This window comes from Neolamprologus brichardi, chromosome 10, assembly GCF_056152115.1.
Source record: "Neolamprologus brichardi isolate AB-2024 chromosome 10, ASM5615211v1, whole genome shotgun sequence".
Taxonomy (NCBI): Eukaryota; Metazoa; Chordata; class Actinopteri; order Cichliformes; family Cichlidae; genus Neolamprologus; species Neolamprologus brichardi.
The window spans coordinates 9887256-9904777 of NC_142113.1; the positions used below are offsets into that span (position 1 = coordinate 9887256).

Consider the following 17522-nt stretch of genomic DNA (forward strand, 5'->3'; position numbering starts at 1 on the left):
ACCCATTAGCAGAATGAAAGCTCGGCTGCGACCATCTGGCTGCCAACTAGACCTCAGGGCTGCTTTATGGCTCCATTGAGCTTCACTAAAGGGAAAGTTGCACTATTAGAGCCTATTCTGCAGCAGGCCAGCGGGAGGACGGGAGAGATGCAAGGACAGTGTCCCATGCTTGGGGGATATAGAGGGGAAGCAGAGATAAATTTAGAAGAAAATGAGAGAGATGTCGGTGCTTAAATAGAGGAGGAAGTGAGAGGCAAACGGAGGCAAAGTCATATAAAACCTGGAAGAAAAGCCGACCAAAGAGGGGAAAAAAAGAAGAAAAGGACAGTCCAAAATGAGCCGGCGTGTAATGACGATGACACGCATGACATTTGTGAAATAAATTGTCTGTTTATTCCCAGCAGTCGAGTCAGAGCGGTGTGACAGAAAAGTGAGACGACTAATGATAACACACTCTGGTTAATTTAAGATGCTGCATGTGTACAGCTCAAAGGACTGCTGTACCTTTTATTGTCTCCACTGCAAGCAAAAAAAAAAAGAACACAAAATTTATTTTTAGAAGAAATGGTCTTGTTTTTAAAAACAAACAAACAACTGCCCATTATTTATATTATTTTAGCATCTCCAATAAAACTGACCTTGGTTCTCCCCCAGTACCTTTATGATCCCACCCTCAACCCCATCTCTATTCATGCCTTAAAACTGCATTTATTTTGATGCCGTTTTACTGCGTTCTTGCACAGCAGACAGCCCGTGAATGCATGTCACCCTCCCGTGCCTTCCTCCGTTGAGGTGACAATAGAACTACGCAGAATACCATCCTGAGGACGAGCATGTGCATGTTGTTTATTTTGACTGCGTAGACTTCTGAACCATTCGTGAATTTTAGCCATTCCTGTCCACGCATGACTCACATGCCCGCGTTCTGTTCGTCAAGTCAGAAGTTACTGACTGGATGAACAGAATGTGGGCACACAGCAATTATTTTACTGGCTAAATTAAGCCCTTTGATATAGCAGGCAGAAATTATAATAATAAAATGGCCTAGATAACTAAAGGGGGTGTAATGATAAGCATAGTAGATACTATCTACAAATGCTTTTTGAAAGGTTAGCTGTCATAAGAAGAAAGCATATTTCAACAAGCTTATCTAACTAGTCATTTTAGAATAATCCCCTTTGTCACACTTGGACTGTAAATTAGATTACTGATGAATGAAACCATAGTTTATGGTAATTACTTTGCTAAATAAGAATCTGTGATGGCTGGCCTTACTCTGCACTCATTCAAAGTCATGTGGTCTTGTCCCATGTTCAGAATCAGAGGTCAGAAGTCACATAAAAGCAGCTCTTAATGCTCCTATGACTTTGGCATCTTGCTCCAGTTTAGCATCTTCTTACCTGCACACAGACTAAAGTTAAGTTTTCCCAAAGAATTGTTCATTACATTCTTGCTCTGGGTTTTTCCCAACACAATGACAAGTGAAGTAACCCCGATAACCAATTTAGCACCCCACTTTATCCATTAAAAAGTTAAAGTCTCTTGCCAGAAGTAGGGAGGCTGACATCATTGGCAAATACTTACAGCCCCGAGACATAAACTATAGCTGGATAAGAGAGGGGAAAAAAAGTGACCTAAGGGACTCAGAGCATGGCATAGTTATTTCCAGCACCTGAGGAACGTCTCACCTCAGGGCTTGTCATGCACAGCAGGGTCTAAGCTTTACAGGGAATTGGACTGGAAAAAAAAAATCCACTCAGCTCCAGTCTTGACTCCTGTGGGCACAAAAACTAGTCGGGGAAGCGTATGCTGAAATTAGGGTAAGAAAAAGAAAAGCAATGTATTTCAGCAAGTGCAGGGTGGAATACAAGTGTAAACTGACCAGCGAATTGAAGCTCAAGATTCACACAGAAGGCTTTTTTTTTAAAGCTAGTGTACATGTACCTCTCAGTAATCTGCACTCTATCTTCATTCTTGACTCACCACAGAGTCTTTGGAGGCAGGATATTTACAGAGGTTCTGGGTGTCCAAAACCAAATAGAATGAGTTGCAAATAGCTTTAAAATATGAGTTTACACGTGCATGTTATCTGCTTTTTTATACATAAGTTAGTGAATTTATAGAAGGAAAACAACAACAACAACAACAGTAGAAGTCTGAGAATAAGTCAAGTATTATGTCTGTCTATCCTAAAAATGCCATCTTTATATATTCTTGTTGAACCTGAACGTGGCTATTGTGCTGATTAAAAGGAAGGCTGTTAAAAAGAAAAACATCATCACAAGAAGCTCCAAAGACCGAAAGAACGACTTCAATGAAAACGCACTGAGCTCAGTTATTCCTCTTCCTCCAGCTAACTTTGAGGCTGTTCCATCAGCAGACGCTAGGAGCTGTCCGCGGTGCTGAATCCTCGGCTTCCTTTTTCTCTTCCCCCCTCCTTCCTCTCCATGTGCCGATAGCTCACACAGCCAGCAATCCGCTTACTGAGCGTCCAAATTAAAGAGGGACCTCCGCATTTCACTTGATTATTCTCGACGGTCTTCAGTCGGCGAATTATTGAGGAAGTGCGAGAGCATCCCGCGAGCCTTTGTTTAAAGTCCTCGCCTTGCTTGTTTTTATTCTTTTTTTGTTTTTCCTCCCCTGGAAGTATTCTTCTTCTTCTTAACACAAGGACGTGCTCCGTAGATACGCGAAGAGCGACCTCGACTTTAGTAGACATGTGCGTGAAACAAGGCTGCCAATTTCAGACCCTCTGCACGGTTTTGCTTCTCGCCGCCGCCGTGGCCGAAATCCACGGGCAAGGTAAGAACTTGCGTCTTGGTGCTTTTGTACTTTTCTGGAAATTTAGTTTTTTTTCACCCCTCCTTTCCTCCGGCTAAAAAGCGAAGGCAGAGCTTAATGACACCGGGCTCACGATTCTCAGATCTACAAGTGTGATACAAGTGTTAATGTTTCCAGAATGACTCGTTATCATTGTTAAGTTTATGACGTACTGTACTACAGCACTGCTGGGGCTAAAAGTTGCGAGAGGATAGTCCTGTTTGTTTTCTCTATTGTACACTGTAAACTACCGAAAGAAGGAAGTGGAATCTGAATTTAAAGCGAGAGGCAAATAAATGAAACCCAACAGTTGCAAACAAAGCGTGGTCAATTAGAAGTTATGGCGCATCACTGGAGAAATGCGTTTAACAGTCAGTTACATAACAATAGGCTGTCCAGCTCAACTTACACAAAATGGCTTTTAATTTGTTCTAAAGAGAGACACACACATCCACGTGGCCACATAAATAGCATGGAAACAGCCTCTCTCCCCAGCTCAACCAACCACCACTACCACCACCAGGCAAGAGGAAAACTAAATAAGACAATCAGAAACTAAACACCAATAAATATGAACCTGAACCTAATGATCAATTTTCCAGCGGGATGTTTATTCGGTGGGAGTAAGCAGTCAGGAAGCGACTTGTTTGGGCGCTGAGGTCTGTGTGACAGACGGTGCTCGGTAATAAGACTCTAATCCTTGGGAATTGCTGAAGATTATTGACCAAGCTGTTTGACACAGATGAGTGCTTGTGGGAAGCTGCAACGGATTCATGCACAGTGGCCTTGTCCTAATTATTTCTCTAGTGTGGGTCTGCCCTCTCATCATCTATGCTTTCTGCTGGACACTATCTGTGTTTCTGCTTGTCTGCACAGCTTTACTGTCACCCCCCCTTTGTCTCTCTCTCACACACCCCTCTTTTGTGGAAATGATGCATATCTATTATTGTTCAAGTAACTGGATATGGACAAGAGCCACCACAGAAATAGTGAATGTTGAGTTTGCAACTCACAAAAAACACAAGACGAAACAAATGCATATGAGTTTATTATAAAAGTAGGATTTCTGGATGTTATTTTGCCATTTTTATCTAATGCGAGCGACATGTAAAGTTCAAACAGATGCCGGCAAATCGAATGCCCCTGTCCATCCTCTTGTGACGAAGCCTTTTATGAAAGGTGCCTGTTTGGTGCTGAAAACGAACACATTCACGAGCAAATAGTGATTACTAAACAATGCAATAACTGCGAGAGTGAATTCATACTGCCTGGGCTGGTTCAGTCATTACATCTCAGCCCTTTGAAAACTGAGCTGCAATTCCACACCAGTGCCTGAAGCAATATTTTACACCATCAACAAAACATCAACTGATTGAATATCTAGTGGGAGAAAGGTGTGCTGTACGGGACAGCATAGACCTTTTTTGATTTTTATATAATAAGAGTTCAAATCCGGATCTTTTCGATACACCTGAAATACATTTAGAGCGTTTAAATCTTAATTAGCATGTGAATAAATACACAGTCAGTGGTGGAGCACAGAACAATGCCGCTTTGAAAGATGTGTGAATTTTTGACTGTTTTCGGATTCACGATCGCACAGATCCCAGGCACACACCTGCTCTATTCGCACGCTGCTCGAAACTCTAGGGAGAGTGAGAAATGCAGGGTGCATTATTTTTAGAGCAAAATAAAATTTAACCGCTTCCATTAGCTGCTGTTGCTTACCCAGCAAATGTTCACACTGTAGTAAACTCTCCAAGGTGGGGCATATCAATTTTTAATTCTTGAAAGTTGCCATTATCAGGAGTTTTGAATGCGTGCTCAGTTACAGGAATGATTAACTTTGTAGTTTTGAAGAGGTCCCAATCTCTCATTTGTGCTATGACTTGTTATTGTGAACTTGATTAATTTACCTTGCAGGGGGAACACAAAAACAACCATTCATTTTGTTGTCAAGTTTTTTGGAACCGTGCCATTATTTTCTCACCTGAACTGGATTTCTTTTCTTTTTTTCCAAGAGAAAAATCAGTCTCACGTATTTATTAATGAAACACTTTCATTTAATTTATGATTTTTGCTTGACTCTAATGTTTCAGTCAGTAGACGTAAAGATTGTAAAGATGTATAAAAGACTCTTAATAATAATTACAGTATCAGTCCAAAGATATTTGTGCTGGCCTTCGAACAGCACTCAAATCATCCACCTACATATGTTACTTTGCAAAAGAATAACTCAGCCTTTTATTTCGTCACATTAATAAGGGGTGATTTGCAGAGAGAGACAGAGGGAGGAACGCTAAAATTCGGACCAGAACCTCCCAGCTAATAAAAGCACCATTACCTGCAAAAACAACGAGGAAAGACTTCCCATACAGCCCCTGTATATATCTTATGCTTTTAATTAGCCACTTACTTTTAGTTTGTTCTCAAACATCTGCAGGAGTTCTGTGTGTACTCTGCATGGTTTCGTTACACTTACATATACACTTGGAAACCCATGCTTACATTTTCTTCATCTTAAACACAGACAATCCGACACTGCGTTACGAAAAAGTCTCACTTCATAAATAGACAAGCAGAAAAAAAATCTGTGAATCATATTGAATATAATTAAAATGCCATTTATGGGTTGCAATTTAAACATACTTTATAAACTACTGCATATGTGTTGTGAGAACAATACAAGAAGCAGCATTTTTCATCATATTTGTTGTCAAAGGGTAACAAGCCCTATGCAGTGCTCACTTACACTCTCTGCAGGATTTTGATTGCCTTAATACACAAGTCTGCTGGTCTGACTTGGATAGACAACAAGAAGGTAACAGCTTGAACTTTTATTCAGTGACAAATCAAATTTACCCTCCGATCGACAACGCGTTCTAGCGCTGGGTCAAATCTCATTGTAGGCCATGCAAGAAATGCTAGAGGAGTGCACTGCATACAAAGTCTAAGCAGCCGGAGAAAGAAGCCCACATGTGTCAACCTCCTTTATCTACTTTTAAAAAAAGCCAGTCTGCTAAATCAAAATATACTAAAAAAGCATATTGTATTTCGACTTGTTACAAAGTCATTACCAACAAAAACAAAGCAATAACTGAATTTTTTTCCGAGAGTATTCAAACAAGTATGCCTAATAAGATGCCAGCAGATGTTAAATAGCTCATTGTGCAGTCATTTAGTGTGCAAAGTTTCTGTTGGCCCTGGTGTGAAACTTAAAGTGTTACACAATTTAATGACATTCAGCTGAGCCTATTATCTTTATGCATGCACATTATCCCTGCCTGTTAATAATGATCTGTAGTGATCTGGGAGTTGCAGGAGATGTGTTTTATGTATTCTGAAGTTCATTAAATCAGTGGCGATCTCCTCCTGGCAGACAGAACTCTCATTGACACACCGCTGTTGATTTTAAGAATGTATGTTGAATTCTGTAAATCGTTGTTGTTTGAAAACATAATATTAAGTGTCACAAATCCTGTTGATAAAACAGTCGTAGGCTGATAATAATATTATTCACTTTACGGGAGATTAGATAATGTAAAGCAACAATTTTACATCAACACCACTAACATTTACCCTGCTGTAGTCCCTAAAACTGATGTGTGTTATAAATGAAAATGTCTTTATTTGGTCTTAATAATGGATGAGATGCATATTAAAACCACCGGCAGATACCAAAATGTTGGACTCACGGGAAGGATGAAACACGTTTCCGTGCTTATGCTTTTGTGCTGACACCTGTTACCACTACAGCACAATGAAGCGCCTTTCATTTCAAGCAGTTTTTTTTTGTATGCACATTCAACTCGGTGGCAATTCTTCCTGTTTGTCATACTAATGGTACAGGTTACAGAACAAGCTTTCTGTCTTCCATTGTTGTATGTGTTGTTCTCATTCACATATTCACACAGTTTGCCAAGATCACAGTTATAAGGAGGCATAATTCTGCCTTTGGGTAGATTGCTGCTACGAGCGGAAAAAAATCAGAACATCCTATAATTCCAGGGGAGGTAACAGAAATCATTCAACACCTGTTTGTTGGATTGCCAGTTATTAACTTCATCAAGGGCTATTCAGCATCTGTGTGCTGTCATAATTAGTTTAACTTTCCCAAGGCCTGTCAATGGTAAATGAGAGTCATTATGCCAGAATGCCCCTCTTCAAGGCTTGGCGCCTGCTTGCCTGCCTCAGTCCCTCTCTGTGCCTGTCTCAGTCTCTTTCACTGCCTCCTAGGTGGAGCTCACAGCTTGGCTGAATGCGACTCATTTTCAACTCTTCATGTGCAAATGCCTTTCTCGCTCTGTGAGAATGTTCTATGCATCCTAATTTGACTCATTGCCTCATATATTTTCTTCCTCAAAAAGTGTGGAGCTTTATTTGTGAAAAGCAAATGGCTATTTTTGGAAGGATTTTTATTTTTTGGGGGGATTTCATCACCGTATTGCTGGGCTTCTTCTCTAACAGCTGGAGACTCATTTATAAAAATGCACTCAGATTTATACTTGTCTTAAGATCATTCCTGGTAGCGTGCTCATGTTTGATTCATGAAAGATGCTGAGCATAAAAAAACCCCAAACCAAAAAACATTGGTTAAGCAGGTTTATGAATCGATAAATCTCAATCAACTTAAAGTGACAACAGCTGTCTTGCGATTTTTCCTGATGTAATGCCTGCACGAATAAGGGTTTAGTGTGAAACAGCCATAAACCAAAACAGAAAAGCGAACTTCACGGAAGATGAGATTACAGCAATGGCAGAGGTAACGCTAGGTAACACATATTATTCAGTGGATTAAGTCGTGGGGTGACAAACAAAGCATAACACGCGGCTTGAGAGTCTGTCTTTGGTGTAGTGAATGGGTAGAAACACAAAACCGTGACTGATGTCTGTATGAGAATGAAAGACAGATACATAATCGCTCACATGAAGTCTTGACTTCAATGAAAGGGATGAGAGAGAAGTTCATCTGTTTAATTTGTCCTTAAGATCAAAACTGATTGTTAGATTGTTTAAATGAGGCCTTTCATATAGCATGACTAACACTTCAAATCTAGATGAAAACTGTGTAAATGACTGGACATGTTTTTAACTGCCCAGCTTCTTGTTACTGTGTGGTTAACACCCATTAGGCCAGGTTCTATTAATACGAAAAAGATTGGATTGGACTAATCTGTTCTAAATCTTAACCTGTGTAAAGCAATACGGTGGCACTAATGTGTTAGCTAAGAAAACAAATGTTGTCTGCCATACATTCACACTCACGTGTGTGTGTGTGTGTGAGTGCGTGTGTGTGTGTTTTGCTTTAATAATCATCAGCACTCACATACACCAGTTGTCACTTGGCCATTAAACAATTTAGCAACAGAACCAATGCAGTTTAAGCACTGAGCAAAGCCGCTCTTTAGTCCTGTACAAGGAAATTAGCATTTACGCACCAGCATGCTAAAGGAATACAGGCATAGTATTTACCAATTATGATTTATGCAATGCAATTTGATTTATCTATCTACATTACACAAAAAAATCAGCCCAAATTTAGTTACATGTAAATTTTCCATGTGATTTTGTTACATAAGTACAATAAATATATTAAAATGATTAATTTAATTGCATCTGGTCAAATGAAATTCTATCTATCATTTAAAATCATCATAAAATCTATCTATCTATCTATCTATCTATCTATCTATCTATCTATCTATCTATCTATCTATCTATCTATCTATCTATCTATCTATCTAAGTAGTTATTTATCTACTAATTGTACATTACTAACCCACTATTTTTCACGCATACAGCATTACAGCATTACAGCATTACAGCTAACAGCAGCTGATTTCATTTCACCCCCAATCAGATGCAATCTATCTATGTCTATATTTTAGAGAGAAGACTGACTTTTTTGCTGATAGCGTTTCACAGTCTGTTTGTTTAATCAGCCTGACAGTTTGGATAGACCTGAAATGGGTTCCTGCATCTAGATAATTATGTGAGAGGTTTTTTTTTCTTAACACAGTCACCTCTTAAGAGATTTCAGGTAACATTTTTACAGAGAAATTGTCAACACGTACCCTCAGCAAAGTAGTAGATGATTTGGGCAGGACCCTGCAGGAAACCGTACGGAGCTAATTTGGGGAAGGGGGATCCATGTCTAATTTATATCAAGTGAATAATAGTGCCCCTGTAGCAAAACTCTAAATGAAGAGATGTCGACCACTTTGTCAAGGCACTACATCGAAGGCTTACTTTGTACCTGTTTTGCCTTTGGCCTTGTGCCTTATCGATTTCGCCAGTTGTACACTGGGAGGTGGGGGTGGGGTGGATCGGTGAGCGCAATAGCAATAGCAACCACCAGGCCAAGCCTCCTTTCTGCACCTTTTTACGCTCTGCCTGGCTGTGTACACACCTCCCTAATCAGGACTGGCGTGTTTTGCGGCTGCAGTGGGGATGGCTCTCCGAAACGATTAGGCCTGGGGACAGCTCCAGCTCTCTTCCCCTCTTCTCCACGCCAGATCCCATCTAGAAAGCATTTCATCTGTGGCAGTGGAAAGGCTTATGTAGGGTCGGAGAGTGCTGTGTGGAAAGCAGCAGCTAATAGGCTGTGTAATGTGTTTGGGGGAGTAGTTTTAGTATTCACAGTTAGTGCTGACCTCTGGCAGGCTGAGCCACCCCCACAGTAATTTCCTATGAAAAGATGTAATTGAATTCATCAGGATGAGTAAACATATTAGAAGGAGCAGAGAAAGATAACAATGTTGTGGATAGATCCAGGAAGAGGATAGTTGCTCACCAAGTAATTGAAAATAGTCAAAGACAAACACAAGCAAAGAAAGTGTGCAGGACGGTGGGAAAAGTTTCTGCATTTACGGTAGGGAATGATTTTGATTGTATTTTTACCTCTCTGTCATTTTAAGCACAAATACTCTCAACTGCCATTATAAGCTCACCCAAGCAGTTTTCCAGTGGAAATAACATCCATCAGTTTGAATCGCTGAGTGCTATAAAGTATCGCAGCCATGCATGCATTTTAAAAATTTTATATGTGTGGTGACATCTCCAATACAGACAACACGGAGGAAAGGGCCACATTTTGACTGTAAGCCTTTTGAGATATATTGAAGTCGTGTCCCAGAGGACCTTGTGTATAATTTACAGGTTCTAACATCGACCGGCATCTTCAAGATATCGAACATTTTCGGTCCAAGCTGCTGCTTGGTGGTCAGGCAATTGGCTGTCAGTTATAAGGCAGTCATCTGCCTCTGGTTCTCTCTTGGTGATTGTGGTCGCTCTCATCTGTCAGAGCGGTAAGGCAGTCTTTAAAAAGAATACTCACCCTTAAAAATGGATTACTTAGCAGGGAACAGCCGGTGCTCTGTTAGACCATGTCATTGATTGCTGGACTATACTGTAGCCCTTAGCTGCAAAAACAGGTTTGTGCATTTCTGACATTAGATGGTGTGTGAAATAGAAGGTTAGTAGCTTCCTAGTGGAAAAAGAAAAGCTTTGCAGACTCAACAATCCCCTTTGCAGTGCATTCTGCATTCTGTTGCTTATCATGCATATTTGTGCTTCAGCTGCATTGGCATGGCATTTGGGACAAATGCTTAGTGAATCCCTGAATAACAGCTTTGGGCAATATAGTAAAATTTTCCAACAGCCATTGTGTAACTGTTGATTGCTGATGTATTTACAGAGGTGTGTGCACAGTGCAATCCTGCTAACGCCTCTGTTTGTATTAGCATGGACTGTAGGGCAGGTTGTTAGTTCAGAAATTTGTTGGACATGGGAATGGAGACTTTCATACTACTGCTTCACTGACCACAGGAGCCCAGTTCTACATGGTACTGCACTGGCTAGTCATTTACCAATCATATACATCAGTGTTTCTGTATAAACTTCAACTTATAGTCAACACAACAATAGAAGAGAGATGTTTTATTTTTAGAAATTGTGAGCTACGAGTTAAATTTGCAAGTTCACGAAACAGTAAATCCTTCAGCTTATTTAGTTCAGGGATCCAAAAATAAAATAAAATAAAGATAAGATAAATACAGCAAAAGCAAATTGTACCTGCCTGTTAGAATTACCACAGTGGCAATGTTACCATGCTAAATGCACACTGAGTGACTATTTTCATATCTCATTTCTTTTTGTTAATCAGATTTTTTCTCCAAAGACATGAAATAAAGACATAACTTGGGACACTCATTAAGTATTAATCCTCAGATAATGTCCTGGCTACATGACTTCTCTGAAGTACCTGTTACATTTGTTTTTGTAAAAGAATGGGAAGTAGAATTCACCACATTTGATTTGTTGGAGATTTCTCGGCTCAAATGGCATTAAGATGTCATTTCCCTCCATTCAACTGCTCGCGGTTCTGTTTTCGTTTTTTTTGGCATGTTGATTTAGTGAATCCATTGTGTTTGCATTGAAATAGAAGTGTATTTAGAGGGATATGTCTATGTACATATTGTCATTGTTAAGTTAAGCCGTTTGCCTTCTAAATGTGGATTCCCTGATGCCCTATAAGGCCTGTGCTTTCATGCGATGTGAATCTTAAATTATTTAAATCCCTTAAACATAATTTATACCCTAACAAAATCTAACTCAGGCATAAAACTAATACCTGTAATCAGTTTTTAAACAAATGATGACTCCTATTATCCAATTTTAAATGACGCTGATTGAAAAAAACAACCTCTGTGCCTTTTTTTATGCTTTCTTAGTATATTTGTTTAGTAGTTTTCTTTTTCTCTTTTGTAGTTTTTCTTCTGTGAATTTATCTTTATTTAATTTTTCATTTTGCATTAAGATGAAAAATTCCTTTTTGACTTCTCATTTGACCTAGACGTTTTTAACATAGCCTGGTATCTTGGAGTGGAGCATGTATTCAGTCCATGAGGCCTTGTCGTGTATTTTGAAAGATTAAATCTGAATTATTAAGGCAAAGAGAGACAGAACAGGAAATCTAACAGTAGGCGATCAGCATTGCAATGACCAGACAAGACCTCACACATAGTGTATACAAAAAACCCCCCAAAGTGCTCAAGATCTGGCTGGGTGGGAAAGAGCCAAATATTTTTATATCAGTTTTTGCAGTGCTCTCCCTTGTGGTACAGTGTTAACATCATTCCTTTTATGAGAACAGCTGTAAATTAACTGTAATCCAGATAACATCACATTTTCTGTCATGCTCTCATATAAAAAAAACATAAAAGAAAAATCACCTGCTTGAAAAGATCCCATTGTGGAAGTGAGCTATTGAAATATGCTGCAAAACAGTATTATCAGCCCAACCATGCTTGTAATGTAAATGTCGTAAGTATAACTATAGTTTGAATATTGCTACAATCAGATTGTTATGTCTTTTTACTTACTATCTTGATTTCTTAGCTCCTCTGGGAGCTTAGTGTGCTCGCCAACCTTTTGGCTACAGGAAAATGAAAAAAATAAATACCATTAATATAATGTGTACGAGTTTAACAAGTTAGAATTTCTGCAAATGCAAATACTTTCAGTGACTTAACATTGCTTTATTGCAATCCTGTTCATACACGATTCTGCATCAGGCCTAGATGGTGACTGCTTTGTTGAATCAAACTTGCAACATGCAGACAGCAAGGCAGAGACTGAGGAAGAGAACTTGATATGCCAGGAACTTCGCAGAAAAATTCTAAACAAAAAAGAATTCTAGAAAACAGAGAAAGCACGGGCAGTAAACGGGTAACAACGGGAATCAAACAGGCGGACACACAGCTGAAAAACAGATAAGGGAAGCAGGAAAAATAAGAAGATGCAGCTGGAGACACAAGCAGCAGGTCAAAAAAGCCGGTTAGGGGATGAGTCACAGGTGCTCAGGTTAGTGGAATAGTGTGAACACCAGGGGCTGAACGCTGAGCGCTTTATAAATCTGACGAAAAGAATCTGTATGCACATTTTTTTTATCTGCCCTTGTGAATGCACACAGTTTTTGTACACTGAGTACATTGTGGACAGGTTTATTAACTGAAGACATTTTGACATGTGTAAAAATAGTTATTGATGTGCAGATTCCTTTTGTGCACTCTGACTCACTCGGGCAGTTGAAAAGACTAGAAAAGGAATATAATTCTGAATAGTGAGATCTTTTCTGATGTTTTGATGCGCTGAATACTCTTTCATGTGCTACACGATGCACTTATTTGTCTAGTATGCTGACAGGTTAGCCTTTGACTGCAGTTGTGCTAGCTAAAGCAGTTTGCAACATGTCAAACCTCTAATCATTCATGGTTGATACAATGAAGAAAATGTAACATAGATGAAAACTTTCGCTGAAATGCCTGCTGAATGCGTCAAATGTTAGTTCCACTGCATCAGTCTAAAGTCATACCAGTTAATTATGAATATGTGGAGGGTCTACATTTATATGTCTACGTGTCTATATGACTACATACAACATTTCTCTACAGGGGAGAGCGACTTTGAACTTCTTCACTTCCTTCTTGCTCAGCATCTTCCCAAAGTGCAATTAAAGGATTGAAAGATCCTCCATGATGGCATGCGGGGAATCATGGGAGGAGAGAGGAAGCATAAGTTTGCATAATGAAAAGCACCCTATGGGTGAATCTTTTTGCTGCACCGGGGCAAGCACATAATGAGCTGTTACATATCTCAGGTCTCTGAATAAATACTCTTGGGCAGAATCTGGAAAGGGAAACAAAGCAGGGTTCATATTTTAAAAAACTTTCTAGTACAAAGAGTTGCCTCTGGTGAGAATATTCTTAGAATTTTGACCTTTTCGAAGAATTCCCCTTAAGGTTGAGGTCGTCTTAAAGATAAAAGTTAATCACAAAGCATCTTTGTCCTGTAGAGAACTCCAAAGGAAAGACTATAGGAATTAAGAGTTGGCAGGAAGCCTTTGGAGACACTTAACAGCTTTTAATGCAATGGAGTTTATGCCAGAAAGACAAAGGACAAATGTTCTCTAAATATGAAATAATAGCAAGTAAATGAAATGCTCCAGATTAGTACCTAGAGGAATGTTTGTGGTCACTCTCAAAGATCCACTCCAAATCTCTGAAATGAAGCTACTTTGGGATTTTCCCTTGCTACAAGGGGATGCCACAGCAAGTAGCTCCACACGTTTGAAGAGATTAGCATGCCTGGCTGGAATTGAACCAGCAACCTTTCACTTGTCAAAGTTCTGCATTAGCCACTCCACCACTGATAACACTTCCATAGCTGTCAAACAACCTTCCAAAATGATTAATACACATACATTGTGCCTGCCCCCATTAAGTAGACGAGCTCTTGGCTGACCTTCTCTCTTGAATATCAACATCAGCAGCATAGAATTCAGTGAAGCCTGTTTTGCAGAAACAAAAATACCAAGATGCTTATCTGCAAGCAGCCTCGAAGAAGGGAAAGAAAATCCTCACACGGGGTATTTTTTTGAGTAAGTGTCCACGCTGCTACCAGCCACTCTCGCATAGCTCGCCGTTTCTATAGCTCTATTTTACATGGAATGTGCTTCCACAGCCACATATTTTTCACCATGACAAAAGGAGCAAAAAGGGAATTTGCAACACACGAGTGCAACTCTTGAAGTAATCACTGGTTTAGACTCTCCAGTGCATCCTGTCTTTCTCATTCTCTGTTTTTGTTCTTTTCTTTTTTCTCTTTTTGCATAGGTAGCTCTGCTTTTTTTTTTTGCTGACATTGAACTCATATATAGTGTAGCATAAAAGTCATATATTTCAATGTGATGACTAGAACATCTTCAAAGAACAAAGCTGTTACAGCGTATCCTTTGTTTTCACACTAAGGATCGGGCCTTAGCTCCCCTGAGGTATAGCTGGTAATAAACAATTTGACAAGGAGGGCGCAAAACTGGGAGCAGAGTTACAAAGACATGGAGGAAAAATAAGGCAGAGTAATGGGAGATCCCCAACATCTATTTTCTTATATCAAGTTTAGGATATCCCAGCTATTATTTGGCAATAGGGTTGGGGTAAGCAATAACAAAGACCGTGTTGAATTAGCAACGGGCAACATAACTAAAAGCTGAAAATGTCATTTCGTGCATGTACACAGCAGCAGGGCAGTTGGTAAATAGCCTTTCAATGTCAGCGGCCATTCCAGCTCGTAAGTGACATGTTTGCATTGAGCTGAATTTGTTGTTTACCCCTGTCATAGTTTCGCTTGGCGAGTAGACAAACCCAGAGGTTCTAGAAGGTTTTAGTAAAGCTGGAAAAAAAATCTCATCACAAAAGTGCACCACTTGGCTCCAGTGCAATTACCCTCTGTAAATGAAGCTCAGTCTGTCCTGTGAGAAGCTTACCCTCTGTGCAAGCGGTTTGCACATACATTGTGTCAACAAAGTAGCACAGGCCTCTGTTTGGAAGGTGTGAGGCTGTTTACCTTTGTTGCTGTGTGGATTGATGAGGTAGCTCAGGCAGAGGCAGGGACATGATGTGAATAGTTGGTGTATTACTGTGGAAAGAGGTGTTTCCCCTCAGAGGCGGCTAACTGAGTTTGACAAAGCTGTTTCTGCTGAGAGGCTGTAGGGACACTCCCTGGCTCTGGTCCAGGAACCTGATGCCTAAAACTCTGTGTAGATTCCAGATGAAAACCGTGTGTACGCATAGAGGCAGAAATGGGCAAAAGTATTCTATTCGTGTGATTTATTAAGCCATGCGTGTGTTTGGTCCTCTTATAAATCTCAGTAATCTGGAAATAGTACGCACGTGCACTAGCCTGGTTTCAATTCCCACAGTAGATAGATGTGGATGCTCCTTTAATTAGTCATTTGTATGTAAAAAATTCCATTTGCACCACATGCTATTAGACATGGTGCTGAAAACAACAGCAAAAAAGAAGAAGTGTGATTTCAGCAAATTGGAGACACTTGTGAAGTGGTGGTGGTGTTTTATCTGGGGGTGTTTTGAAATCACAAGCAGAACAAAAACTCAGGACAGGAAATAAAAGACTTTAGCTTTGGAAGTTAAGGGCAAAGCTTTAAAATAAAAAAAAAAGCTCAGCCCAATTATTTAAAATACAGATTCTGAATGAAAAATTGCAGATATTAATATGGGATTGTGAGTGCGTGTGACTGTGTGTGTGAAAACAAGCAAACAAAATATATATTAAATGCAAGATCTGTGAAATTGCCTGTTTCAAGTTAAATTCTGTCTTGCTTTGCTTTTCCAATTCCACTTTAACAGGCTTGCTTTGCTTAAAAATATTTGTGTAAGAATGGTCTGAATTTTGTGTGAGATATGTACATTTGTACTGAGCTTTCACCCTTCGCAAATATGAGTTTATATCTGCCACAGTTTCTGTGCAGGATGTTCATACACACAGCCTCAGGAGCTCTCTCTCTCTTTAAGTATTACACGTTAGTCTAGAGACTATGTAATGCCTTACTAGCATGACGAATGTGGAATAATGATCTAATGGTTTGAGATCTGTGTTTTCTTTGTGTGTGTTTGTATTTTTAGGTTTTGGGAACAACTCTAGAAAGGTCTGCTTTTGAATAATAATCCACAATGGAACTGGAATATCAACCCTGGAACAAAAGCGAGATTGCTTCATTCCTTTCAGTCCATGCCTGTTTTTACTTGGTCACATCGATTTTTACTTCTTTTCGTGTGCAGCGGATTCCTTTTAAATCGGTCTTTCTTGTTAGATTATTGATTTATTCTGCTTTTGGTGATTTGGGATTGCCTGATGGTATTTGGATGGCATATAGCCATCCCTGTGGCCTTTATAGGGGACAAACCACAGTGGTTTTTGCACAGCTTTGACTGCCAGAAAAATTGGATTAAACGTCTGCTGTGATTTTGGAGTCATTTTATTCTGCTTCTTTTCCTTTCATTGTCTGTATGTGAGCTATGTCTCAGCATCCCTTGCCATTTCTGAGTGTGCTCTGTGCAACCTACCACCCTGTTGTTTTAACCTTCGAAACTCTTAACAAAGTTAACCACAGACTTGACTTGAATGCACTCAACTGTAAAAGAAAGAGAAAGGTTACCCCTTAAACCACTGGGACTGATGAATGAGCATTTCCTACCACAGTCAGTTCAAATTTTAATAAAAAGAAATATACAGACTAATTGAGAGTTAAATTCGAGTTAAAACATAGGGATTTCAGGGATTAGATGGTTACTAGACACAAAATTAATGTCACTTTATATTGTAAAGTAAAGACTTTAGAGAGAACCCCAGCAATCAGACAACCTGCTCTGAGCAAGAATTTGGCAACGGTGGGAAGGAAACCTCCCTTTTAAACCTCCAGCAGAACCAGAAACAGGGAAGGGCAGTCATCTACTGTGACTAGTTTGTGGGTGGGGTTGAGGGGAGGGAGACAGAATAAAGACTCACTGTGGAAGAGAGCCAGAGATGAATAATAACTAATAATTAACTAATAATTAAATGTAATGCTGATTTTCGTTCCTTTATCAAAAAGGAAAGAAAGACAAATGGTACCAAATATAATTTATTGGGTACTTTGGGTTGTTAACACATATTGGATGTTATTTAACAGAGTGTTTCAGATGTTTCACTGACTTAAAAAATGTTCTATAATAGCTTGTTGGAATGTTGAGGTTAAGATGTGTTAAATTTATCTTTGGTTGACATTTCACTCCTTTTAAAACATGCTGCATACACGGTTCAGTGAGGAGTGAGGAACCAGACGCAGGACACTGCAGGCAGTG

General features: G+C 39.5%; 1 protein-coding gene across 2 annotated transcripts in view; it reads left to right on the forward strand.

The window, feature by feature from the left end:
* Positions 1-2452: 2452 nt before the first annotated feature.
* LOC102794455 (seizure protein 6 homolog) overlaps positions 2453-17522 on the forward strand; it is a 93321-nt gene continuing 78251 nt past the window's right edge. For both annotated transcript variants that reach the window (XM_006799505.3, XM_006799506.3), the window contains exon 1: positions 2453-2802. In XM_006799505.3, the coding sequence (XP_006799568.2) occupies positions 2718-2802 (85 nt within the window). In that variant the 5' untranslated portion in view covers positions 2453-2717. The remainder of the gene's footprint in view (positions 2803-17522) is intronic.